At 47.8% G+C, this 25811-nt stretch overlaps 1 protein-coding gene across 1 annotated transcript in view; it reads left to right on the top strand.

Annotated features, from left to right (window-relative positions):
• Window positions 1-24444, top strand: part of St8sia2 (ST8 alpha-N-acetyl-neuraminide alpha-2,8-sialyltransferase 2) — a 76263-nt gene extending 51819 nt beyond the window's left edge. Inside the window, exons 5-6 of the mRNA XM_005084542.4 lie at window positions 1333-1626; window positions 20072-24444. Of these exons, the coding sequence (XP_005084599.1) occupies window positions 1333-1626; window positions 20072-20357 (580 nt within the window). The 3' untranslated portion in view covers window positions 20358-24444. The remainder of the gene's footprint in view (window positions 1-1332; window positions 1627-20071) is intronic.
• Window positions 24445-25811: the final 1367 nt, after the last annotated feature.

A 25811-nucleotide genomic window follows, 5' to 3' on the forward strand; every position in this document is an offset into this window, starting at 1 on the left:
AAGAAGAAAAGTTATTGCTTAAAGGCAGGGGCAGACGGTGTCTGTGTTACACTATGAAGTGATGGCGCCTGGCCCCTCACTTACGTGTAGTCAGCCTCTATACTGTTCGTACTTGCTCTGAGTTCTCCATTTATTATCACTGATCCAAAGATTCTTCTTACCATCCACTTCTCCAGGGATGACAGTACTTCCTGGCTACAGACTTAGTCCCAGAGGCCCTCACACCAGAACCCTTGAGGGAGGGACCCGAGGCAGACCTTCAGTGAGCAGGCAGGCTGATTGGTTCAGCAGGAGAATGCAGGGTACAGGTCTGGCCATTTGCCCTTTTCCTCAGGACCCTCCCAATGGCTCCCTACTGCCTCAGAGCCAAGTCTTTGCATATGCAACCTCTGATATCTCATCTGGCTTTGCCCCATTCCTGTCTCAATTTTGAAATACCCATTAGTCAGACCAGTTCACAAACCTCCTCTAAACACCCCTGCAGTTTCACACTCACTGCCCTCGGGCAAATTCCTTGTGCCTAAAATTCCATAGCATGGTGTCTCTTCAGCTTCTTGGAACCCAAGGAGGAAGAGATTTTTAGAAAGTATATGTATGCACATGCATATACATATATACATATAAATTCTTGAGCTCTGAGGCCTGCTGCCTCAGGACCTGGGGAAGCCTAGTTTTAACAAGTCTCTGCGGGGTCCTTCTGACTTTACAAACTGGAGACAAGCTCTTCCGTGGCCGTCCACCAGTGCTCCTCTGCTCATCCATCCTTCCATTTCTCTCCCTGCTCTGATACCTGTAGTCCTCTACCCCATGGAAGACTGACAGCAGCTAACATGGACAATGCTCTCGCTATGGGCCAGTAGCATTCTGAGTACCCACGGTTCTTGTGGTCCCTGCCACAAGCCAAGGTCATGGAAGCTCTCAGGAAACACAGAGAGGCTGAGAAAGCTGCCCAGGGCCACACAGGTAGAGCGTATCGGATCTGAGTATGGAACCTAGAACTCTGTCTTCTGAGCCTTCTGAGGGGTCATCTAATGTACCAGGACACATCTGCTAGGAGCTACATCACTGTGGGGTTCGGGGCTAGCACTGTTGCTCCTCTTTTTAGATACTGGCCTCCGAGAGAGTGGCATTTTGTGTTTAAGGATATGACAGGGGCTCAGTAAACCTTTGAGGCAGGTAGGAAGATATAGGAAATACTTGCGGCCAGGAAATACCCATGATGCATCTGTGGTGACAAAAAAGAAAGAAACAATTCGAAGCAGAGGGCAGCGTAACGTTCCATGTAAGAAGGACCATCTTCCCCAAATGACCATGTGGCCCTTTATCCCTCAGGTGCAACCTGGCTCCAGTTCAGGAGTACGCCCGGGACGTGGGCCTCAAGACAGACCTAGTGACGATGAACCCCTCAGTCATCCAGCGGGCCTTTGAGGACCTGGTGAATGCCACGTGGCGGGAGAAGCTGCTGCAACGGCTGCACGGCCTCAATGGCAGCATCCTGTGGATACCTGCCTTCATGGCGCGGGGTGGCAAAGAACGCGTGGAGTGGGTCAACGCTCTCATCCTGAAGCACCATGTCAACGTACGCACGGCTTACCCTTCCCTGCGCCTGCTGCACGCTGTCCGAGGGTGAGTGTGCCGTAGTCGCTGAGGTTGGTCGTGTGGTAAGCCTGGTGGCCCCTCAGGTGCACTTCCATCTCTGCTGCAACACGCAGAGGCTTCTATTCATTACAAACTGTTTGGCCAATGGCTCAGGCATCTTATTGGCTAGTTCGCTCTTAATTAACCCATTTCTATTCATCTATGTATCTCCACGAAGTCTAGGCTTACAGGACATTGCCAGGGCCTCTTTCTTCCTCATCACGTGGTGTCTCTCTGGCGACTCCTCTCTATGTTCCTCTTCCCAGCATTCTCCTAGTCTGGTAGCCCCGCCTATACTTCCTGCCTGGCTACTGACCAATCAGCATTTATTCATCAACCAATAAGCATACAGAAGGACCGTCCCATCATAGCTGATTGCTCTTAGCTGGCCTTTCTGAACCTCCATCAGCAATGAGGGTGGCTTGTAAATCAGTGTCATCTGGGTGAGCTGCCCACTTCCGGTGCTCTTAAGAAAGTAACTGGAGGTTGTATTGATGGAGATGCTCTGTTCCTTCCTTGGGAAGGAAGATGGGGACTCATATGTCACATATCCACCATCTCAGGTGGGTGATTTCCACCAATGACAAATGGCCTTGACTTCAAGGTGTCACCTTAAGCTCTGTAGACTTTAATTTCCTCATCGGTAAGCAGGAGTGGGAAGGGGAACATTGCTGGGTGCAGTACCCAGCACTGCACAACCAGGCATGGTGCCTGAAGCTCAGGTGGGGGAGGCGGCAGGACCAGAAGTTCAGGGTCATCCTCAGCAACATAGTGAGTTCAAGGCCAGTCTGGGCAGCATGAGACCCTGACTCAAAACAACAACAAAAAATTTATAGAGAACAAAATTGGTTAAGTCCACACTAATCCAGTTGGACTTTTCAACAGCCCAGCCAAACTGATAATTCCTAAATTTCTAAATTTCTGCTTATTCTTCTCAGCTGTGGACCAGCCACTGGCCCACCCCCAAGGATCTGGACTAAGAAACTGCTTGGGGTCACAACAGTCAGTCGAGCTTGATGCTAAGCACTCAGTCACTTGGTTACAGTTATCCAATGCAGGGTTAGGAAAACTCAGGCTTCCCAAAAAACAATAATGTAATCTTCCCAATTGTTATCAGAGATTCGGTAACAGCTTGGCTGGATTCTGGGCAAAGGTGTACCACACAGTTACAGTCAGACGGTGGCTGGTGACAGCACATCGGGGACAGATGGTATTGGGTGCACCTCTCTTCACACCATTTTGGGATTAGAGCTTAAGCAAACAGGGGAGGGCGGTGGTACTAGCGGGAGCCTGCGGAAGCCTGGGGTGGGGTGGGAGCAGGCACTGAGCAACTGAGAACCTTCTTAGACATAAATTTGACATGGCTGTGACAAATTTGCACCACCCACTGACCTACCCAACTGCCCACTCAACCAAGGGGCCAGTCAGAGCCCTAGTCCAAAGACAGTGGAAGCTCCCAGGACAGGTTCCTTGCCAACTGAGGCATGTAGGGATGCTCTTCGGTGGAGCCTCGGTGTGCAATAGCTGGGAAGCCATCTACTGGGACCCAGTACTAATGAAAATTAAGGTGACCCTAGGACGTTTATGACTCTGACTAAAATTGGACATATTTTGATATGTGTTATCACAGGGAATACACTGGCCCCAAGACAGATCTAAAGAAACAAACTACAAGGACAACCACTTTTGAGGCTGGTGGGACAGAGTGGTCCCTGTTCCTGAGGCCCCAGAGAACCCCTTCCGAATCTCATCGCTTCATTCTGTCAGAGGGGGTCTGTCAGAGTAACCTTGCTCTCAGGGATTAAGCCCAACATGCCTTGAAGCCCTTTATTCCTGGAAGGAGGCCCCTCCCGAGTTGATTTGGAGATTCAAGGAGATGACCGAGGGCAGAGAACTGCCCTTTGGTGACAAGAGCAAAAGTCTTTTGGATGGGGAGCAGGCAGCCACCTGGAAGAAACCTCTGCAGCCACAGCTATTTTTAGCCATAATTGACTCACTTTCATCTGTCAAAATAGCATTAAGCAGCAGTAATGAGCCCTTTAAACAAACATGCTGTTGATCCTGGGTAGAAGGCAGCTCTCTTTGCAAGCACTCCAGGAGGGAATACTGCAGGAGCAACAGGTGGGCTGCCCCACCTCAAGCTTTGAGCTAGGAAAGGAGGTGCCTGGGGATGGATTTTCTTACTCAGGCCCCTTGATCTTGTGAAGTTCTGAGTCCAGTGAGAAGCCTGTGTCCTTGGGAAAGGGCTTGCCTCCATCTCTGGCCTTGCCTGGTGTTGTAAAACGGCACAAGGGAGATGTTGGTGGGTTGGAGCCAAGGGGGGCAGGGGGGTAGCAGGCGAGAGAACAATATGTCAAGCAGACAGAGCTCAGGGAGATAGAAGCTGAGCAGAGCGGTCTCGTGGGGAAAGAGAGACAGAGATGGGGGCGGGGAGGCAGAGAGACAGACGCGGAGAGGCAGAGAGAAACAGAGGTACAGAGAGGCAGAGAGGGGCCACACCTTCAAAGGAGGTGTAGCTATAGTGATGCAGCTAATGCATAGCTGATGACACGTTGTCAGGGCCCTGAGCAGGTCAGAGTACTGACTAAGTACTGGCAAGCATGTCCAGGTGACAGGGCACAGGCCAGCATAATACCTGAATGCTAACATTCCTCCCTTTTGTTTATTATAAAAAAAAAAGTTAGGGGTGGCAGGTTAGAGGAATGAGGACGCTGATCTGGGGGCATCAGAATCTTGGGGGGACTTGAGAAAGCTGAGATGCTGGCCACGTCCAGGAATTGCTGAATGTTTCACTGCTGTCCAAGCTCTGTGGGGCCATCTGGTCTTGGACCTGGCAAGCTCTTGGACCTGGCAAGATGCTTTGTCTAGGCAACGGGAGGCAGTTGATTACCCAGTGTCCTGTTGTGAATGGTCTGAAGAGGGTCTTTGCAGCAGTTGAGGTGAAGGGCAGTTTTGCTTAGTGGCTAGTACTACCACTTTTGAAGTAAGCTTCAGGTAGAGGTTCTTCTGTGTCCATCCATCTTCTTTGGAGGAAATAGGGGTGCTGCCAGGAGCTGGCATGTCTCTCTATTACTAAAATCTTTTTTTTAAGATTTATTTATTTATTATGTGTATACAGTGTTCTGCTGGCGTGTATGCCTGTACACCAGAAGAGGGCACCAGATCTCATTATAGATGGTTGTGAGCCACCATGTGGTTGCTGGGAATCAAACTCAGGACCTCTGGAAGTGCAGCCAGTGCTCTTAACCTCTGAACCATCTCTCCAGCCCCTACTAAAATCTTTTTAATTAAACCTTTTCAATGACATATGCTCAGGTCTCTGAGAATTTGAGGCCTGGCTGTCTATTAAGTATATCTGAATAGACAAACTTTGTTTCTAGGTACTTGTTTTAAGCTTAACTCTGAAAATATATAGGAGACTGGGTGAGGCTTATCCCTGTAATTAATTGCATCAGTACTCTTAGAATGACTACAATTAAAGAACTCGATAATTTATGACTATTAACTTGTATTTCTTAACAGTTTGTAATAGGTTAGTAACTCTCATAAGTCTAGGAGGACTTTACATTACATTCCTGTCAGGTTTAGCCTTAAAAATAATGATTTTGAATTGGCGCTCTTCTAGTATCTAAATAAAACCTTTTAATCATAGATAATGGTCTCAGTAAAGAAACCAAAATAGCCATTACATGGCTAAAAGCAAGTTTGTACGAAACTGTTAAGGCCGTCTCCTGGAAAGGCAAGGACAAGTGACAAGGGAAAGATCCCAGGGTGAAATGCCAACAGTAGAAGGGGCTTGTGAGCTGGGGTGTGGCCCATGAGCAGGGAGCCACAGAAGCCAACAAATGTAACCATATATTTTTATCATCATCCAAAAGTACATACCAACCTAAAATATTTGAGACTTATTGCTTTCCTTAGTCTAGAAGGAAATACAATGAACAGAGCTTATTAGGACTAAGAAGTTTACTCTTTAACCTTAGTAAAAGATGCCTGCCAGTCACGTGGCTACCTACATCCTAATGAGGTCACCAGCCAAGATGGAGAAGAGCCATGTGGTGGTTAATTAAAATGTGTCCTTCTAAACAATAGTTTACATGTACATATATGCAGAGTTGAATCCAAATTACATACACATACACACAGAGTTGAATATCTTATATTCATGCACATAGAATTAAATCCAAGTCACATACATGTACACAGACACACACACAGAGATATATAGATATATATTAAATAGGAGTTGAATACATTAAAAGAAAGGGAAAATGATGGGTGCTGAGCAAGGTGAAGCCAGCTTCTCCATCTCTTAATCCCACATTGAAGCAGACCTAGACAGGCCATTTAGAGAGGGAGAGCCGATAGACACAAACAGGTCTTGGAGCAAAGAAGAGGAAAGAAAGTGGAGAATGTTTTTTTCTGTTCCCAACTGTATGGTCCAAGGACTACTGAGGCAGAGACGGTATTGAATGAAAGGCAAAGCCATCAGTAAATGGCAAAGCAGCTTTGCTGCAGGTGGAAGAGGGCACGTCTAGTGTGGGTGGAGCAGGCAGGTAGGATCCCTGCGTGCCATGGGTGCCTGTGGCTGCCCTGCCAAGGTATGCCACCAGACAAACATTGCAAGAGGAAAGAAGGAGTAAAAGGCAAGAGACCAGGCAAACAGAATGAGCTCTGCCTGGCAGGCACTTTTAAAGGGTGCACGTGTTACATAGCTAATGCGGGAAAGAGACCCAGTGAGATGTTACTACTTTTCCAGCAGAGGCTGGGCAGTGGTATCGAGGTGGCCATGGATTGGGGGACCTGAGTCAGCATTGGTGGGGGATGGAGACATCCTCAGGTCACACCATTGCCCAGAGAGGAGTCAGGGGCAGTGCAGCAACCCGAGCTGCAGCAAGCCCTAGACAAGCCAAGGAGGGGAGGCTTGAAGCTGGGGAGTACCAACTACACACCTGCTCGCCCGCAGTCAGTGCAGGGAGAAAGAATGGAGGGTTTGGAGCCAAGACAAGATAAAGGTGGAAAATCCGGTGTCTCCTTCCATCTATTGGATCACTGGCAGAATGTTGTAAAGGTCCCATAAAATATAGGTATATAGGGTGCTGGAAAGCAGTCATGCGGATTGAGATGTTGGGCTTATACTGCTGGTAGGCTTATTCCCCATGAGTGAGGCAGAAAAAGAAAAAAATGAGATCCAATAGCTTTTTATCAAGTGCGGATATCGAGAAAGGCACAAATGGTCCAATGAGTCATCAGTCAAAGAGCAGGGCCAAGGGGCTAAGCCTGAGTGACCCGTCTGAGAGATGAGGCCTCACTCACAGGGGGTGACCAGAGGTGGAGAAGGGGGTGCTATAAATCATGGTGGAGCCCCCCATCTGAGAGATGAGGCCTCACTCACAGGGGGTGACCAGAGGTGGAGAAGGGGGTGCTATAAATCATGGTGGAGCCCAGCAATCCTTTAGTTGGAAAAGTGACGGTGTTGAAGGTTCCAGTATCCCAGAGTGCTTCAGACCGCCTGTGGACGGGAGGGACCTCCAGGACACCCTAACAGCATCTCGGCACCAATCCAATGTTGTAAAATGGAGAAGAGAGAGAGAGAGAGAGAGAGAGAGAGAGAGAGAGAGACCTTGGCGGGTTGGTGCCTAGAGGCCCCACGGTGGGTGAGAGAGACAAGAGACATTCCATTCAGACAGCGCTCAAGTAGAGAGTTTTATTGGGGGGGGGAGGAACACAGAGTGGCCTCATGGGGAGAGAGAGAGAGAGAGAGAGAGAGAGACAGAGAGAGACAGAGAGAGACAGAGAGAGACAGAGAGAGAGAGAGAGAGAGAGAGAGAGAGAGAGAGAGAGGAGAGAGAGAGAAGGAGGGAGATGCAGCAATGTAGAGACAGAGAGAGGGGGGAGCGTGGGCCCAACCTTTTAAAGGGGGTGTAGCTATAGTGCTCGTGCATAGCTGTTGGCTTTGTCAGAACTCTGAGAAGTTTGCCAGAACTCAGAGCACTGCCTGAGTACTGGCAAGCACATCCTGCCAGGTGACATGGCAGGCCAGCATAATGCCTGAATGCTAACACCTGGTTCACTAAGAATGAAGGAACAGGTTTGCAAGGGGTGCAGAGTGAAATCATGAGAGAAACGTCCAAGGGGTGATAGAGAAGAAGGCAGGGACAAAGGGTCATCTATGGGAAGTGAAAAAAGAAAACCTACAGAACAGGCAGAAATATTTACAGGTAGTATGTTTGGGGAGGGACCAACATCCAGGACCTGTAAAGAACCCCTACCGCTAAACAGCAGAAGCACAAACAACCAGATTCAAAAGTGGGAGAAGGATTTGAATAGGCATCCCCCAAAGGAGATTCACAAATGGATAATTAGCATATGACAAACCATTCATCTTAAAGATGACTTGCAGAAAGCACAAAACCACAGCAGGGTACCACCTCACTCCTAGGAGCATAACCATCATCAAATAAATTGGTAAATCGACCAGAAGACAAGGGTCTGTGAGGACTTGGAGGATCTGGAACTCCTGAGCTCTCCTGATTCTGGTGCACGGCATAAACTTCAGGACCATTGACACCAATAAATGGAGGCCAGATGACACCGCAGTTAGGCCCTCTGAGCAGCTGGCCATGGTCTCTTCTAAACTGAGCTGACTTGGAAAGGCAGTGGGGGCAGCCATCTTGGCTCTGATTAAAAAAAAAAAAATGGGAAACTACAGACACCAATGAGCCTGAGTATAGGATGGTTATCCATCCCGGGATTCATACTGGAAGGTAGGGAGAAACATCGCAAATAGGTGTGCTCACCAGAAAACAGCAGGACATGCTGTCCCAGGGTCCCTGACTGAAGGGACAGAGCAGACAGGTTCACTGAGGTCTGCGAACACAGGGTGTAAGTCAGCTATGGTGATGAGGTCCTCCTTGGCACCATGACAGACCGGCCAACCATTCTCTAATGACCACCATCCCTTCAAGGATGCTAATTCATCACATATGCTTATGTTGACCTTATTGGGACCTCCCTGACCCTGCCACCAGGTTCAGACCCTGTCTCCATTTTTGCCAGTGGTGCAAATGGGGTCACTTTTGGTTCCCTTAGCAAATTCATAAGTGAGATGGTTTTAATGGAAGTCTCAGTAGTCAACCTCAGAGTAAAACCTAAGTTGAGAATTCTGATAAATCCAAAACTCTCCAGTTAGGCTGAAAACAATAATGACTTGAAACTGAGTGGACAAATGACTACCCACAAGGCTTCCATGCTTTCAAGACACAGCTGAGGTGGTTTTAACACCCTTTAAGTGTTAGGAAGGCCAGGGATCACTTTCTTACTCTACTTGGCCAGATCCCACTTGAAGAGTCACATGTGCTTTTGGGGTACCCAACTGGAAAAAGACCACAGTAGCAGAAAAACAGAGGACTTGAAACATCTTGGGAGAGAAGGCACCAGGGAGCATGAGAACACCTTCCTTCAGTCAGCGGCTCTCATCAGACACTTAAAAGCTACCATGGTGCTTTAGATGGGTGAAATAGAGCCCTTGAGGGGCTACTAGATTGAGCCTGTGAGGCTACCGGGTAGCTGGAGGGAAGGGGTTGTGGGAGGAAGCCTCCTGGCCAAAGGTTAGAACATGCCAACACCTGAGAGCCTCGGCAACAAGATGGCCCTTTTAGGAAGTGATGAACTCAGCATCTTTTGAAATGTCTGGGCAGAGAGAGGCCCCTTACCCGGCTGTGAAGAGGGGAATCCATGTCATTTACACAGAGCTGGTACATGGTTCAATAAGGGCTGCCTGAGCAAAGTACCAGCCTGAGATGGTTAAACTGTAGAAATGGGTTGTCTCATAACTCTAGAGGCTGGGCACCCAAGAATTAAAATGAAGCTGTAGGAATGGACAAGGCTTCTGGTCTCTAGGTGTTGGTCCCCCATGAAGGCTATGAAACATCTACCTCAGTCTCTCTTCTTTGTCAGAGGATGGCTGTCTTCACACTCACATAGCACGGACGTTCCCATTTACAAGGATATAAGATACCTTGGATTAAAGCCAACCCTAACGACTAATTTTAATTTGGATACTTCTATGAGATCTTATCATCAAATAAGGTCACATACCAGGGTATTGAGAGTTGGGCAGGACAGACTTCAACCAATGAATCTGAGGAATACAATTCAACCCCTAACAGTTACACCCCACTCCAGAATTCTTAGATTCAATGGCTCGATGCGCTTAGCAGCTTCCAGCCCAGTTGAGATAGTGACCTGGGCAGCAGACAACACTGTGCAAAACCTGCAGCTGGCAGAGCTCTGCCGAGTGCCAGCAAGAACTTACCATGAGCAGCTCTCCCAAGGACTTTGCCAGCCAGTAGGGTGGCCCAGTGCCCTGGCTGGCTGCTGGCCAGGAAGGAGAGTAACAGAGTGGATGGACAGTCAGGCAGTTAAGTGTGGCACAGTAGGTGGGAAAGTAGTCAGCATTTTGTCCTGAATCGTTCTAATTCAATTACAACAACTGGGCAGGCTGTGGCCTACAGAGAGGGCCACCCGATGAGCAGGGCAGCAGCCTGCTGGCCCCGAGAAGACACCCTGTGAATTGGTGCCAAATTAAGTACCAGGAATGCCCAGCCTGGTCTTGGGATGGCACTGAGTCAGGTCCCCTCCTGCCAGGGATCAGAAGGTACAGTCAGTGCAGGGGCCCTCCTACTTGTCACTGTGAACAAAGACTGAAGGCCAGGGAACAGGCTGGGTGAGAGGATGGAAGGTGCAGGGAACAAAGGGACAGTCCAGCACGAGCAGGGACACTCTCTCCAGGCATGCCACCCAGGCCTGAGTGTGCATCCCAGTCTATGCTCTTCTCTTTGCTGGTTCCAGGCTGCTCCAGTGGGTAGGTAGTCAAGGCACTAGAATTACCTTTCTGGAAGTATATTGGGCATTTATTTAGTTGTGTACATGTTATGTGCTTGTGTAGTAGTAGTGATGGTGGTGGTGATAGGGTGTGTGTGTGTGTATGTGTGTGTGATGTTCAATGACAGTGCACATAGTAAAAAGAAAAATCCAGATTATACGAAAGAAGTTTAGGAGAAAGGGAAGTTGAACTCCTCATCTCTCATCCTCCTCCAGGAGACTTTCTGTGTCTATGTCTCCTTTTACACGTGAGGAAATTGTGTTCCCTCACACCTTTCTAAACGCCAAAAATTATCCCATATGGATGCGCAGCACCTCATGGTCCCGCTAAGCTGCCTGGCCACACGCGGTACATCTGGCTCATCACCTGTGTAGGCAAAGGCATTGTTCCCAGTCTTCGCTGCAGTAGTCAGGGATCCATCCATCACTGAGTTCTGCTAGCACACATGCATCTGTGGGCTGCCCTTTAGAGGTGTCTTTGGTAAAAAAAAAAAAAAAAAAAAGGGATATAGATATATGCCTTGTTGATTTTTATGGATATTACCAAATTGTCCTCCCTAGAGGCAGGTACCAATTTACTTTCACCTACAACTATTGAAAATACCTGCTTTCCCATAACCTCTCCAAAATACGTACTATCAACGTTTGTCATCTTTACCAATCCAGTGAAAAGTGACATTTGATTACTGTTTGAAACTGGACTCTTTTGATTATGAACATGGTTGAATAAAATCTGTTTGTTCCTATGTGGCATCAGTTTAAACTCTAGATTCTGACTGCAATGTTTAAGCTCTCAACAAATCGTCTTTCTGGAGCCCCCCTGGCCCTCTAGAGTCATGGGTGATACTTAAGAATGAAACACAGTCTCTCTATACCCAAGGCACCCACTTTGTAGCAGGAGGGACCCCCTCAAATAACCAGCATCATGTTTTTTACTCCTTTGTTGAAGCAATGTGCTGTCTGTACTGGAGTTGTCCTGTCACATGCAAAGTCCTGGTCCACCTGGATAGGTTGGATCAAACTGAGTGAGTCCATACACCTCTCTTGGCAGTGCCCCCACAGTGACCCATGAGCTCAGCTGACCAGGCATCATTAGAGATGTGTGAAGTATACCCTTCATGAACAACTTATACTGGGATCTAGGGTTACACGAAAACAGGAAGTCAATCAACTCCCTCACAGAATTTAGAAGGGCAGGGAGGAAATGATAGGGCAAACAAGTAATTAAAGTGTAACATGGTAGGTGTTGTGATAGGGGAATCAGCACATAGGACCAAAGCCATCCAAGGAGGCTCTGAAGGCTTCAGCAGAAAATGGCATGGCAACTGAGAACATTCAAGAGTGGCTGATCAAAAACAAAGGAAAGGGCTTTGGAGGAAACCAAGATGCCTCAGGGGCAGTTGGGTAGTACAGAGTCATGAGGAGGATGGTTTGCAGGCTCAGATGCCTGGTATACCCCACCTGACTGGGGGTATTGCTTTTGTCCTAAGTACTCACAGGATCACTGAAACTTTTGGTAGCTTGGTCATATTTGAGGTATACTTGAGCTTAGATAAAACATTGGTGTAGCTAAGCCTGGAGAGCTAGACACCTAGAGACCAGAAGCCTTGTCCATTCCTTCAGCTTCAGTAGTGTGTGTGTGTGTGTGTGTGTGCACGCGCGTGCACGCGTGTGTGTTGGTACATGCATATGTGTGTAAGTATGCATCCAAAAGTGTGTATGTGGAGATCAGAATCAACCTTTGGTGCCTTTCCTTGGGTGCCAACTACCTTCTTGCTTTTTTGAGAGAGTGTCTCAGTGCAGGACCTAAGACTCAAAGATTAGTCTACCCCCTGACCCCAGCTTTTGGAGGGTTTAAGGGCAGGTCCTCATGATTGCAAGGCAGACACTTTATCAACTAAACTCTTTACCAACTCTTGACAACAGCCCCAGATTCTAAGATAAAAGCCAGAACTTATCTGTCATACAAAATGGGCAGATTCATCCTGATATAAACCAGGAGATAACAGAGACCTGAGTGTACAGCCAAGAAAAGGACAGCAATAGACTGTGAGATCTTTGGATCGGGGCTGAGGGTGCTGATGCAGAAGATGGGGAAACAGTATCCTAACTGTATCCATGCTCTGCTCCAGTCTCCTACAAAGCATCACCAAATGCCCTTCACATCTCCCTGTGAAACATTCCTACCCCACAAGGACATTATGAGCCCTGCCCCACAATGTTACTAGCTTCTTGGAGGAAGTCCTCTTTGTCCCAACTAGGGGACATCCACTAACCAGTGGCAGACACTATTCTCACCACATCCTGTACCCAAGAATCCAGTTAAGGAAGGAAGCACTTTAGAGATTAAGGATTTTGGCAATCCTCATTGACTGCTGTCCGTGCTCATAAAATACAGTGCTTAACCATCACAGTCATTGAGGTGGCCAATTTGAAAAATAATTACTGCCGTCTTTGAAATTACTTTGCCTTCTAATTAAAATCTCAAGACTAGGATATTAAAGGTGCATTGTCAATACAGCTCTCTGGATGCACCCAGCTAACCTCGTTTGGGAAGGCAAAATTAATTAGTTTGTGTTTTAACACCCAGCTGTTATCCCAAGGAAAGGAATCATCTAGAAGTCAGCCACACACAGTCTCTAAATTGGTGAGAGCGATGGAGGAGACAGAAAGGAAATCTAGAATGATCTGCTCCTATATAACACAGTCAGCTTCTATTACAAGCTGCTCATTAAATGGAGCTCCCGCGCCCCTGTCAGACATGGCTCAGGAGGTCTTGTTTACCCTGGAGGCAAAGCCGGGAGTATGTGGGTCCCTCCACCAAGAGCCATCACACTTGTGATTTTTTCTGGAACCTTGTGGGCCACTGCCACCTTTCCCAGTTATTGATTCTGGGTAAAAAATCTGGCACTGAATCTGAAGAGCCTTGTGTTCTGTTCCTGTCCCTGGGGTCCACAGTTCCAAAGCTTAGCTTCCCTTTTCTTCTTCCCTGCACCTTCCCACTTTTCAGTTCCATTTGAGTAGAAGGTATATGGCACACAGCAGACCTGAGGACCACCATTTCCAGATCTCCTACAACTACAATGCCTCTGAGTCCCCGTGGTTTAACACAATAGATGTTTGTGTCTCACTCTGATCAAATGTGATGGGAGTTGTTGGAGGCTCTCTTCCAATCAGTGGTTCAGATATCCATGACACATCCTGTTTTAGCCATCTCCAGATCAAGGGAAGGGAATTAGAAGAAGCCTCTCTTGTTGTAGACTGGGCACCAGAACTGGTGATATGCCCAGCTTAATCACAAGGATGCTGGAATGTGTTGGACACACACTGGGTCTTAGAGAACTGCTATTGTCTCTGCCTAGGGCTTCAGGTACAGCATGCAGGGAGCTGGATGACTGAATCCTACAAAGGAATATAAGGCATGGCCCCAGTTGCTAAGCACCAAAAAGGAGTAGGGAGAAAGCTCATAGTAATTAACAGGTTGAGACAGGGAGGAGCTAGAGGAACAAAGGGAACAGGGAACCATTTCCAGGAAGGTGGGATGCATGTGCTTAATTTGGGGAAAGAGAAAAAGAGAGCTCACCCAGGGAGGAGATGGAGAAAGGTATGGGGTGGGGAGATTGTAGCATGTGTGTATCACCCTCCCCTGCTAGCTGCTTGGCTGTCCCATTGATTAAACTCACCTCCCCCCTTTCTAGGCATAGCACTACTGACCTGAAAAGAAATACATTTCTGGAAGCCCTGCTAAGGCCCTACTATCAGAAAGTAAAAAAAAGTACAAATCCCTATGATGGCGCCTGGTGGTGTTTGCTCTGGGAGTGAGCATTGGTGAGTCCACACACAGGATACCACCATGCATCCTTGGAATTATTAGTTAGGGGCAACTCAATGGTCTACAAATAAGACTAGTTGTAACTACAGCCATGTCACCCTAACCTTGACCCATATGGAATAACCAATGAAAAATGTCCCAGAGACCAAGATTGGGAAACACATTTTTACAACCAAACTCTGTCTAATTGTGTGCATGTGAATCTTGCTTCTGCTCTAGAAAATCTCCCTGGTCTACTACGTTTTCCTCTGTTCACCAAGTGAAGAAGACATGAGGAGGCTGGTACTCTAAGCACAGACCAACTCTGTCTGACCCACCCAATAAAGTCTCACAGGATAGTCTTAAAGAAGTAAATTTTGGATAATGTTGGGAATTAAACTCAGAACCTCATGCCTGCTGAGCAAGTGTTCTACCCCTGAATACCCTCAGTGTTCTAAAAACATTTTTAATTAGTTACCAACATTTTCAAATTTGGAGAACTTATACCAAAAAAATCCAACTTCTAGTGCTTAAAAAAAAAACAGAAAATCTTTGTGTCAACCTTCAGAGCAACAGTAAAATTGGTCACCCCTAGAGATGCCACTGTCACCACCGTGCCGCTCCTCCTGTATGTGAAAACACTGAGGCTGGACACCGCTCTTCCTTACACACATCGTGACTCCCAGCTTATCCCATCCTACCCCTGCCAGGCTGCTGAGCTGGCTGAGTTCTCATCTGCCCTGACATTTCCTCCGTTCCCCTTTCCCTTCCAAATGTAACCAGTATTTGGGCTCTTTCTATAGATCCACCACCTAGCCAGAGCAGGAGTTAGTGGAGAACATTATAGGAATCTCTGTGTGTAGGCTCCTGGGAGTGGGCCCTAGGTATCTCCTAAAGCTCCTGGCGTTGCAGTGGGCAACTAAATTAAGAACCTTTGCGTTAGGGTTGAAATGTAATCGGCTCGCTTAGCAAAGGGCAAGCTGCCCACTATTGAATGTGTGTCAGTTGAGGTAGATGAACATTTCCCAGGACATGTGGGAGGAACTACGATCATTGGCTGTCCTTCTGAGAGTCATCTTTAAAAGCACAAAGAAAATCAGAAACACAACAATAACAACAAAAACCCTTTATTGGAGTATAATCAATGCCTATTAATGTATGTATTGTAGTTTGATGAGTTGTAAACATACCATTGTGAAGTTAGCCACACAACCCCACTTTAAATACTTTTATCACTGCCAAAAGTCCCTTCATACCCATTCGCAGTGTCACCGGGAGTCGCCTCTTTACAGGCTCTCAGCCTTTGTTCTCCAGGGCCCTCCCAAGTCCATCTCTGGGCCCGGTTGAGCACAGAGAGTGCCATGGTGACCAAGGAGTCCCAACTCAGCATCAAGCAGCCCCAGGCCCATCCTTCTTGTTAGCTGGTGAATAAACAGATAGCCCCACGGGCAGACCCACATGCTAGCACCAGCCACCTTCCCGGCCTCCCATGCAGTGTTAGGGCTAGACCACAAAAGACAAAACATGCATATGGGATCCGAGGGCCTGACAAGGGGAGCCCCAGTTCAACCCCTCACCAAGTAAGACCTCACCTACTCCTTAGACCTACCTAGTGCTTCCGTCTGTGGTATGGCCACTATGTGAAACTCTGGGTGAGGGGTAGGGAACTGGGAGAGCCACTGAAGTCAGGGCCAGACCCCAGTTGAGATACAGTGGGAAGGGCATGGCTGTGGAATGTGGGTAGAATGGTCGGTGTATTAGTCAGGTTCTCTAGAGTAACACAACTTATAGGATGAACTGAGAGAGAGGATTGTTATTAGAATGACTTATAGACTGTGGCCCAGCCAATCCGACAATGACTGTGAATGGAAAATCCAAAAATCCAGTAGTTGTTCAGTTCGCGAGGCTGGATGTCTCAGCTGTCTTCAGTGTACACCAGAATCCTGGGGAAGTAGGCTCTAACGCCACTGAATGAATGGACTTGTTAGCAAAGTGAAAGCAAGCAGGCAAAGAGTAAAAATGTCTTTCTTCCATGCCCAGATTGGAGGTGGGTCTTCCCGCTTCAAATGATCTGTATTCAAGGTATATCTTCCCACCTCAAAGATCCAGGTTAGAAGTCGATCTTTTTACTTCAAATTAAGCAAAAATCCCTCACAGATGTTCCCCATTTGGGGGGGGGGGTTAGTTAATTCCAGTGTAGTCAAGTTGACAACCAAGAACAGTCATCATGGTTGAGGAAGGATAAGGGTCACAGGATGAACCTTTATCAAAGTATGAAATTCTTCTCAAGAGCTCAGAATAATATTGCAACATGGGACAGTTGGAAGGAAACATCACTAAATGCAGCCTTTCAGAAACACCCAAGTCACTGCAATAAGTAATTCTGGTATCCTGTGGATTCGTGGCATTAATCCCTCACTTGACTTAGGGTCTCCAGCATCATGGTCCTTCATGGAGTTATCCTATCTATAGGAAGGCTGGCTGATGTTACCCGCCCCCATCAATTCAGAGCCAGAGAACCCCAGGGCTACATAGTGTGAGTCCTATGTAAATCCAGCCTGGCTCATCTCTCCTCCTGCTCAGGAGACCTAGGGAGAAACCCTCCTTAGAGTTCCAGGCCTGTTTGCATTGTGGGGGAGCAGAGCAGACCCAAGAGGCAGTCATGGTACTTCTGAGTTCAATCTACCCAGGCCTCCCTGTGACCAGAGGAAAGAAGTTTCCAGCCACGTAGAGACATCAATTACCCCATCCTGGACCCTGGACACATAGGCTGCCCCTCACATTCTCAGTATATTTCCTTTTAGAGCAGTGGCACCCCAATCCTTGTCCCTGCCTAACCCACAGAAAGTAGGCATAGCTCCATGGAATCTCAGTGTAAGGGGAGGAAAGACTAAACACAGACCCCCATTCTGAAATCAGCCCTCCCTCCTCCTGAGTGACAATCCACTTCTTCATAGTCCTGGCTCCCCAGCACAGAGGTGGCAAGCCAGATGACCCACCAAGAGCCCAGATGACCCACCAAGAGCCCAGTATAAGGAAAAGGCACCCATGTGCACTGCAGTTCCATGAGACTCCAGCAGCCTGGGAAAGAAATCATTACACAGCTGACCTCATGTACAACCCTGAGACCAGAACAAAAGGGCAACAGAATCTTGATAGGGGAACGCACTACGGGACAGTCTAGGACAGCTGTGGCCACTCATCCTGGGAAGGCTGCTGCAAGGAGGGAAAGGAGAAGCCAGAAGTATAACCAGGGAAGGTCTGGCAGAGCATCCCCTGTGGAATTTGGATGGCATGAGGAACAGGGAAAGGTTCCCGAGAGATGCCCAGGAGTCTTTCAGAGGGCGTTGGAGGACCATGGACCATCACCATAGGAACTTCATCAGTATGGAGAAGGAAGAACAGGTCTGCACTGTGTCCACAGACTTGCTCCGTGCTGTTCTTCAGTTGTGTTGTGGCTGCAGTTACCAAAGCCACTGCATAGTTCTCTTTGTCACTCCATCTGAATCTCTGTTCAAAAATCCAGGTGCTAGGAATTCTCTAGGTTCAGACAGGATAAAATAGGAAGAGGCACAAGGAAGAGGGTCTCCAAGTAACAGACTTACAGAACAACCATGGTTAGTTATCCAAAGGACCACCCAGCCCCTGCTGTGCCCAGAATCGTAGGCCTGGTTGTGACCATCTGGGCCCACAGCCCCCTATCCAAAGGTCCAAAATGACATTCAGATCACACCAGACAGATAGTGCTGTTGGGGGGGTTGGTTGTTGGGGGGGCCTTCAAAATACCTTTTATTTGGTCAAGCCTTACAAATATGACTTACTTTACTGTAATTACATGGGTCTTTAGGCATCATGACTTCATCTGATCTAGAAGTTAATGCTTCCTCCAAACAAAGAAGCAAGGAAGTCCTCTAGGATTGACTCTGGAATCTTTCGGTTTTCCTTATTTGAGCTACAGAAAGAGCCATTGTGGGTAAAAGAGTTTCTTGGGCTTCTAAGAAGCCTTTCCCACCACCCCTCCCCACCAGCTAAAATCAATGTGAAGAACACACACACACACACACACACACACACAAAAAAAACAGTCTTACCCTTCAACAATGAGGAAATGCCTTGGTCTGGGGTCCTTCTACTTCCAGCATGAATTCAGTTGGCTCACTTGAGGATAAAGTCGTAAGCGGGGCCATCAGAATAGCACCAGCCTTCACTTCAGTGGAAGAGTGGCAACTGGGAGCCTGTGGGATGCAGTCCCATGGAAGTTTTTGTTAAAAGACAGAACATCGTAGTCTGGGTCTGGTTTAGAGACACTTTAGGCCAGCCCAGTGGTCAGCAATTCTGCCTCTGCATTGGAACAGAATTAAAGCCATTCACACAGGGACACGCAGAGCCTCCACTGCAAATAAAGAGGTAGGGGCCACTCAGAGTGAGCTCTAGATCCATAAAGCAGAAGAGTTCTCACTTGTACGGAATTTTCTAGATTCTCTTTGGATGTTGGAACCTGCAGTGTGAAAAATGAGGTCCATCAGGGAGAAGTGACTTTCTCAAAACACAGATAGCTAACAACAGAACCATCCGGATTACGTACCTCCATACTCTAGGTATGGTTCCTCATCCAGAGTGCAGATGGTCCCTTCTTTGCTCTGGTTCTGGCTAAGGTACACAGAGACACACAGTACCCCCACTCACTTGGGATGCCTCATCTAACGCCCTGCTCTCCGCACTTCCCCATGGTTTCTCCAATCTCCGTTTGACAGAGTCCCAAAGGCAGGAAACACTGACTCCCCACTCAAGAGGGACAATAAGATTGAGTGACAGATCTTTGGAAAGATGTGTAGACAGAATCCAGCATCTCAGCCCAGAGCCCCTTGGCTCTGTAGAGAAGTTACACACATGGTCACATGGTCAGGGAAGGTCAGCTGCCTCAGAGGATGGGATTTCTGGGAATACTGATAAGAAAGATGTCTACCTATATAACATGCTTAAGTGGAGTAGACTAATGGAACTGTCTGTAAGGCAGTGAGTGCTGTGGAAACTAACACGCTTTAAGAGGGATCAGGACCAAGCCTGGACACACCCATGCATGTTTTTAGTGGCTTTTTCATGCTTTCACTACAGTGTGTTTCATAGTCATAACTGAAGCCACATGGTTGCAAGTTCAAAAGTATCACTCAGCCCATTACAAAAAAACTGCTAACCCTGTTTCAGTTGTTAACGGGTCTACGTTCAAGACAAGGTACCCTTTCATATGGGTGACCTTGGGGTACCAGGCTTTATCTTGGTGTCCCAGACCTTGCAGACTCGTGTACAGGAAAGTACAACTCAAGGTGTAGTCCAGATGCTTAACCAGCAGGCATTGTCAATCTTCTGAGAGAAAGCCTGGGGTCTGTGGCTGGTTCTTGGTGTGGCAGGTAGTGGGCTGCTGGGCAGAATAGAATTTCTTCCTTCTTGGAAGTATTTACAAACACATTTCTTCATCGCTTCCATATGTGCTTGTTTATAATGTATATTGTGAGTGGATGCATGTGTGTGTGTGTGTGTGTGTGCACATTTGTGTATTTGTGAATGAATGTGTGAATGCATGCATTTGCCCCTGAACAACTGGTTACTGGCCGGCCTTCACATGGGGTATTGAGGAATCCAAACAGGTTCTCATGCTTGCAAGACAGGCATTTCACCAACTGACCCATCTTCCCAGATTTCACTGTTTCTTTTTTTTAACTTTTTTTTCTTATCCAGATATTGGCTGACCAACAAAGTCCACATAAAAAGACCGACGACTGGCCTCCTGATGTATACCCTAGCTACACGTTTCTGCAATCAGATCTACCTCTATGGCTTCTGGCCCTTTCCACTGGATCAGAATCAGAACCCTGTCAAGTACCACTATTATGACAGCCTCAAGTATGGCTACACTTCCCAGGCCAGCCCCCACACCATGCCCCTGGAATTCAAGGCTCTCAAGAGCCTGCATGAGCAGGGGGCATTGAAACTGACTGTCGGCCAGTGTGATGGGGCTACGTAAGGATGGCGGCCCATGGGACTCGGTGGCTCACTTTCCTGCCGGCTACACCACAGGCAGATGGGGGTCGGGGTGGCACAAACAATAGGACAAGCAGGCTAGTGGTTTTCTTTGTTAAAGTGTAAAACAGTGACCAGAATATATATATCTATACCTGCATATATATATTGACCTGAGTATTTATAACTGTGTGGTGTTCATCTAGCATTAGGCAGATAAGCCACAGGAAGAAGGTGTGGAGAACCCACCTGGACCAGATGGAGACTCAGTCCATCTTTGGGGGCAAAAGGACTTGACATGCAAAGAAGCCAGTCCCATGACTTTGGATGAGAACCTGCCTCCTGGGTTGGACGGATCTCTGGGCTCATGGATGAATGGAGAGCCACCTGTTGTCAGCTTCCCTGAACCTCTGAGTGATGTGGATTCTGGGAAGCCCAGACCCAGAAAGGACAGTTTGGACCAGTCTAAAGAGGTGCAGTTCATGGAGGAGAGACTTGGAGAGTTCCACTGGGCAAAGAGGCACAAGATCAAACATCAGCGGTCACAACAGAGCTGAGGGCCTTGTTCATGAACTTGAAAGTGCAACTGCCCAAAGTACAAGCATGGGTAGCACCTGTGTCCCAGACAGGCCTTCGCAGGCATTGAGAGAGGCTGGAGGAAACTCAACGGACAGCCCCATATTCTGACTACACAAGGACCACCCAGGACTTAGGAGAGTGGAGCAGCAGACAGTCCTGAAGAGGTAGAGTGTTCTAAACCATGGTTACAGAAACTTGAGACCTTCCAGGGGTTTGGTCTGCCTCGGAAAAGGACAAAAAGAGTGTCCAAAATATAGTCATTTTGTTGGGTGCACTCTGAAGCAACTGAGGAAGGAGTGATCCTGGGACTTCAACTTCCGGGTTAGCCTTCATCCCATCCTCTAAGAATGTCACAAGAGGGAACTCTACTGTCATGCCTACCACCAGAAAGACACAGCCAATGCTTGGAAGGGCACAGTCACAATAGGCATCATCCTGTTCAACACGCATCCAGTCACCTTTCTTGGCACCGCACAGAGCCCCAGACCTGGACACCTGGAAGACTTGACGCAGCTGGCTCTGGGTCTCTATGGTCACTCTGTTTGCTTTCCGCGTCCTTCACTCTGAGGGTCCCCTGCAGCCAGACCACTGTGCCAGTGTCACCCATCCTGACAGTCATGCCTGCTCACACCAAGCTCCACCATGGAGATTTTCAACTCTTCTGGGAGAGGTTCCAATGTCCACTCTACACACCTGCCCACCCTCGCCCCCTACACAGGCAATGACTGCACAGTTTTTGCAAAATCCTTCCCCCTCTCTATTAAGATTCACACGTAAGACTTGTTTTTCTTGTCAAAGCCCAACGCCAAACACAGTTCCAAACACTGGACATAATCTCCAGGGGAAATCTGGGCTCACTGCCAATAACTTAGGGGTTGGACTTAGAGGTCACCCGCAGCAAACCCTCATGCAGCTTGATTTGTTAGATGCAGTCCCTCACCTGATAAATAATGGTTCTTTAAAACATATTTGAAAGATAAGAAAAAGAGCTATTATCTTGAAGGTGAACAGAGTTAAGAAATGTAATCAAGATCCGCTCCCAAGCACATGAGGTCTGACGTAATTAATCAACAGCCATTCAGAATACAACATTTGCTCTAAATTAATGGCTGACAGGAAATGAGCAGAGAGATGGAGGGACACCCTAGAGTACATTAACCCCGTGTACAGTCCCTCTGGCCCCAAACCAGGGTGAGGGTTGTACATCTCCATGTTTCTCTCTTCATTCTGGTTGCAGTATGAAGCATGTGGTTTGGGATTTGCATCACAAAATGAATATTTAAAAAAGCAACAGCCCTAACAGCCTCCCTGGGAACTGAGTGGCTCAGCCTCCTCATGAACGGTGGAAATAATTAGTACCATATTTTACATGTCTCCAGGGCCTTTCATCTTAAGGATCTCAAAGGCTCCAGAAGACATTTAATTTCTAAGTTTGCAGCGCCCTGGAGGGATAGGTAAAATCACCAGCAGGGTCTTGTATTAGCAAAGCCCTTGGATGTCCGAACATCCCATGTGGAATCATGAAGACAGCCCAGAGGTCAGGTTCTGGGGGTGACCCTGAGCGCCACCTAGAATCCTCTCCCTGCAGAGGAATTAGAGAGCCAGTAGTCTAACTAGACTTAAGCAGGATGTAACGTGATCGGAAAAAGTCAGCAATCCCAGGACTACCTGTATATGCCCTTTCCCTAACTCAACAGGACCTAGGCTGTCAAAATGATCTGAGCATATAGCAGCAAGAATTCTGTGGGCCTTAGTGTTTCCTATCCTTGTTCTTCTCCAGCAGCCAAGTGTCCTTGACTGCCTTCTGAGAACTCACTTGGGACTGGGTTCCATTGAAGTCTTTAACATAGGTTGGTTGTCCCTGGCTGGCCACCAGAAGGCACAGCTTGCACTCTTAGCCTTATTGCTGCACTACAATCAATCATAGCATCACATAAGCCTCGGTCGGTCGGTCCCCTCTACTTTTGGCTATCAGTCACCGCCTCAGTCTATTCACGTAAGCTAACCAGGCCCCCATTTACTTCCAGCCCTCAGCGACTCTACCCTTAACCTCTGCCTTCACACATACACACACACACACACACACACACAAAACCCTAGGTGTTTGACAGAGACCTTTCCTCAGAATCTCTTGGCCTCTGCCTCCCACTTAACCTTCATTCTCCCATTTCCGTGGGAGTGAGGTCCCTCTGGCCAGGGAGTTTTTCCTCTCACACCCTCAGTCTCTTCACTGGCCCTCTTGCTGTTCATTTAATTCCTCCACTTCCAGTCCTTGGCAAGGTCTCCAGTCCCTATTGCCACCAATTCCCCTGACCACACCTTAGTGTCCCCTCCTAGCCCACTGCTGGGACCAGCATCTCAGTGTCATCCATGTGCTAGCTCAAAAGGCCTCTCTCACTGCAGAGCTCTACGGTGAACTCTCCTGGGCAAGACACTCTGTTCTTAAGATTTTACCCCTGCCATCCCAACTTCCATGACCATTATTTATATATTTATTTATGTATTTATGAGTATTTATTGGCACTCCTACCTTGAGCTGAAAAGGGAGTCAAGAAAGATCAGCCCATTTTTCCTTCTCTTCTCCCTGTACCACAAAGTAGCCATTCCTTCCAATAAGACCCTCCCCACAGACCCATGCACGGTGAACCATAAGTTCCATGCCTTCCTTCAGACCTAGCTACCACCACCCAAAGAACGCCTTCCACTCTGCTTAGCTGTTTAGCTCCACTGAATGCCCCAGGATAACATGCTGCCTATTACACATCTGCTCTGACATCTTGAACTCAACACATCTGAAGCTAAGCAGACCTTCTGTCTTCCCTGCATGATCCCTTGTCTTCCCATTGGAACACCAATGGTTCTCTCAACATAATCTGGGACCCTACGACGACCACTGACTCTTCCATGCAATCCCTCATCACTCTTTCCGACTAGTCCCTACCTCGCCTCTACTTGTCCCTCGAACCCCTTTATAGTGGTGTCCTCTCCCATACCTCCCTGAGCAGGACAATGGTCTGTACCTCCAGTCCTTCAAAATCCTTGATAAGATCCCATGGCCCAGAAAAATGTGCCCATCTTTATCCTACCGTTACAGAGCACCCAATCAGGCCACTTCATACCCTGCACTGGCCAATCCAGAAGCGTTGTCATTACTGGAAAAGGTGCCATGTTTCCTGGCTCTGTGCCTTTGGCCTTACAGTCCTCATCTTCTGCATCGCTCTTGAGTTCTTCCAAGGCCCGTGCAGAGACCACACCCTCCACGAAGCCCCCCATGCCCCACCAGTTGGGATCTCTCCCTCCACGGAACCACCACAGCACTTTATTTGTAACTTTCTCATGGCACTTACCACATTCTGCCTTGTATTATAGCTACTTGTGCACTCGTCCTATGTCCGTTCCTAGACTGTGAGCTTGCCCAGGGCAGGCACTGTTTTATTCATCTGTGTCCATCACAGCACTCGGCGTGGTGCATAGCACATAGCAGTTGCTCAATAAATGTTTGTTGGATTAAATCCTGGTTGTCTGCAGAGGCCTCTATAGTGAACAAAGACATTTTGCATCTACCATGTCACAAGAACCTTCCAAAAAAGTCACGTGGGTTGGACCCAAGCAGAATAAATAGGTCATTGAACTGAGTCAAAGGCCCACATGAAATTTTCACCAAAGCTCTACCCTCACTCTAGGGCTTTTTCTATAAATCCATGTGGTTGGAGCATTCGTTATAAAGCTAAAAATTGACTTTAGCTAGATGTGGGCTTGGCTGCCCCAGGCACCATTGCATCTTCCTAGGGTGAACCTTGGTATGAACTCCAGCACATGTGCCCATCACCATGGGCAGATTTTCACTGTTTCTGGGAAGCACAGACACCACTTGGGTTTTCTCAGACCCCAGAGGGTTGAGCTGTGGGACCTTATTCATCATTCCCACTGCCGTTGTTGCTGGGTGAGAAACCATCCATCCAGATGGCAGAGAAACCAATGGCTCCAAGAGGCTGCTGGTTGATAAATCTCTTCATGCCTAATTAAGGCTTTCCTTCCAGAATGGAACAGAGACGCTTATTGATGCCAGTCAGATGGGACTCCTGACATGAGTGCTGCCTCATAAATGCCCTTAATAGCATCTCCAAAGACACCGACAGCCCATGCCTACCCGCCGTCTCCCACCGGCCCTCTGGATGTCATCTTTGCCATCTCCATCCCCATACTTTCACCTCCTGTCTCCTGCTGCTCTTCTCAAATGTTCCAGGGGATAGTCATATAGGTCTGTTTCCTGAACATGGAAGGAGCCACCCTCTGAGGTCACAGCTAATGCCTCTGTCACTGGTGTGACCATCCCCGGCTCTGAGTGTCAGCTCTTATTCTTGGGTACCTGAACTCTAACCCAGGTATTGTGGGGTGGTGGTGAGGAAACAGGGAGGCAAAGCACTTAATACCATCCCTCTGGGAGAAAAAAAAAGACTCCTGTTCTGGTGGTGGGCTGTTCACAATAATGGGAGGTTTCCATGGTTACCATCTAGACTCAGTATTAGTTGCCTTTGGGCATTATAAGGATAGTTGAGTTTTCCTTCTCAGCAGTCCAGGTGGTGGGAGGGTCTTCATACATAGTGAATACACAACCTCTAGGCCTAGTTATTCTAGTTGCCTTTAGCCAAAGCCCAGGAGAGTCACTGAAGGGCTTTTTTGACCTGTCCCCTCTTGTCTTCCTGAGCTGTTACACCTTTCCATGCAAGAAACCTAGCAGGGAAATGAACCTTCCAAAGAGACCCCCAAGAACTGTCAGGAAAGGTCCGAATGTTCTATCCAAAAAAACCAAACAAACAAAAAAGCAGCTTCAAATACTAAAAAGGCTTCTGCGGAGCTGATGCGGAACCAAGTAGGC

This window comes from Mesocricetus auratus, unplaced genomic scaffold (genome assembly GCF_017639785.1).
Source record: "Mesocricetus auratus isolate SY011 unplaced genomic scaffold, BCM_Maur_2.0 Super-Scaffold_4256, whole genome shotgun sequence".
NCBI lineage: Eukaryota > Metazoa > Chordata > Mammalia > Rodentia > Cricetidae > Mesocricetus > Mesocricetus auratus.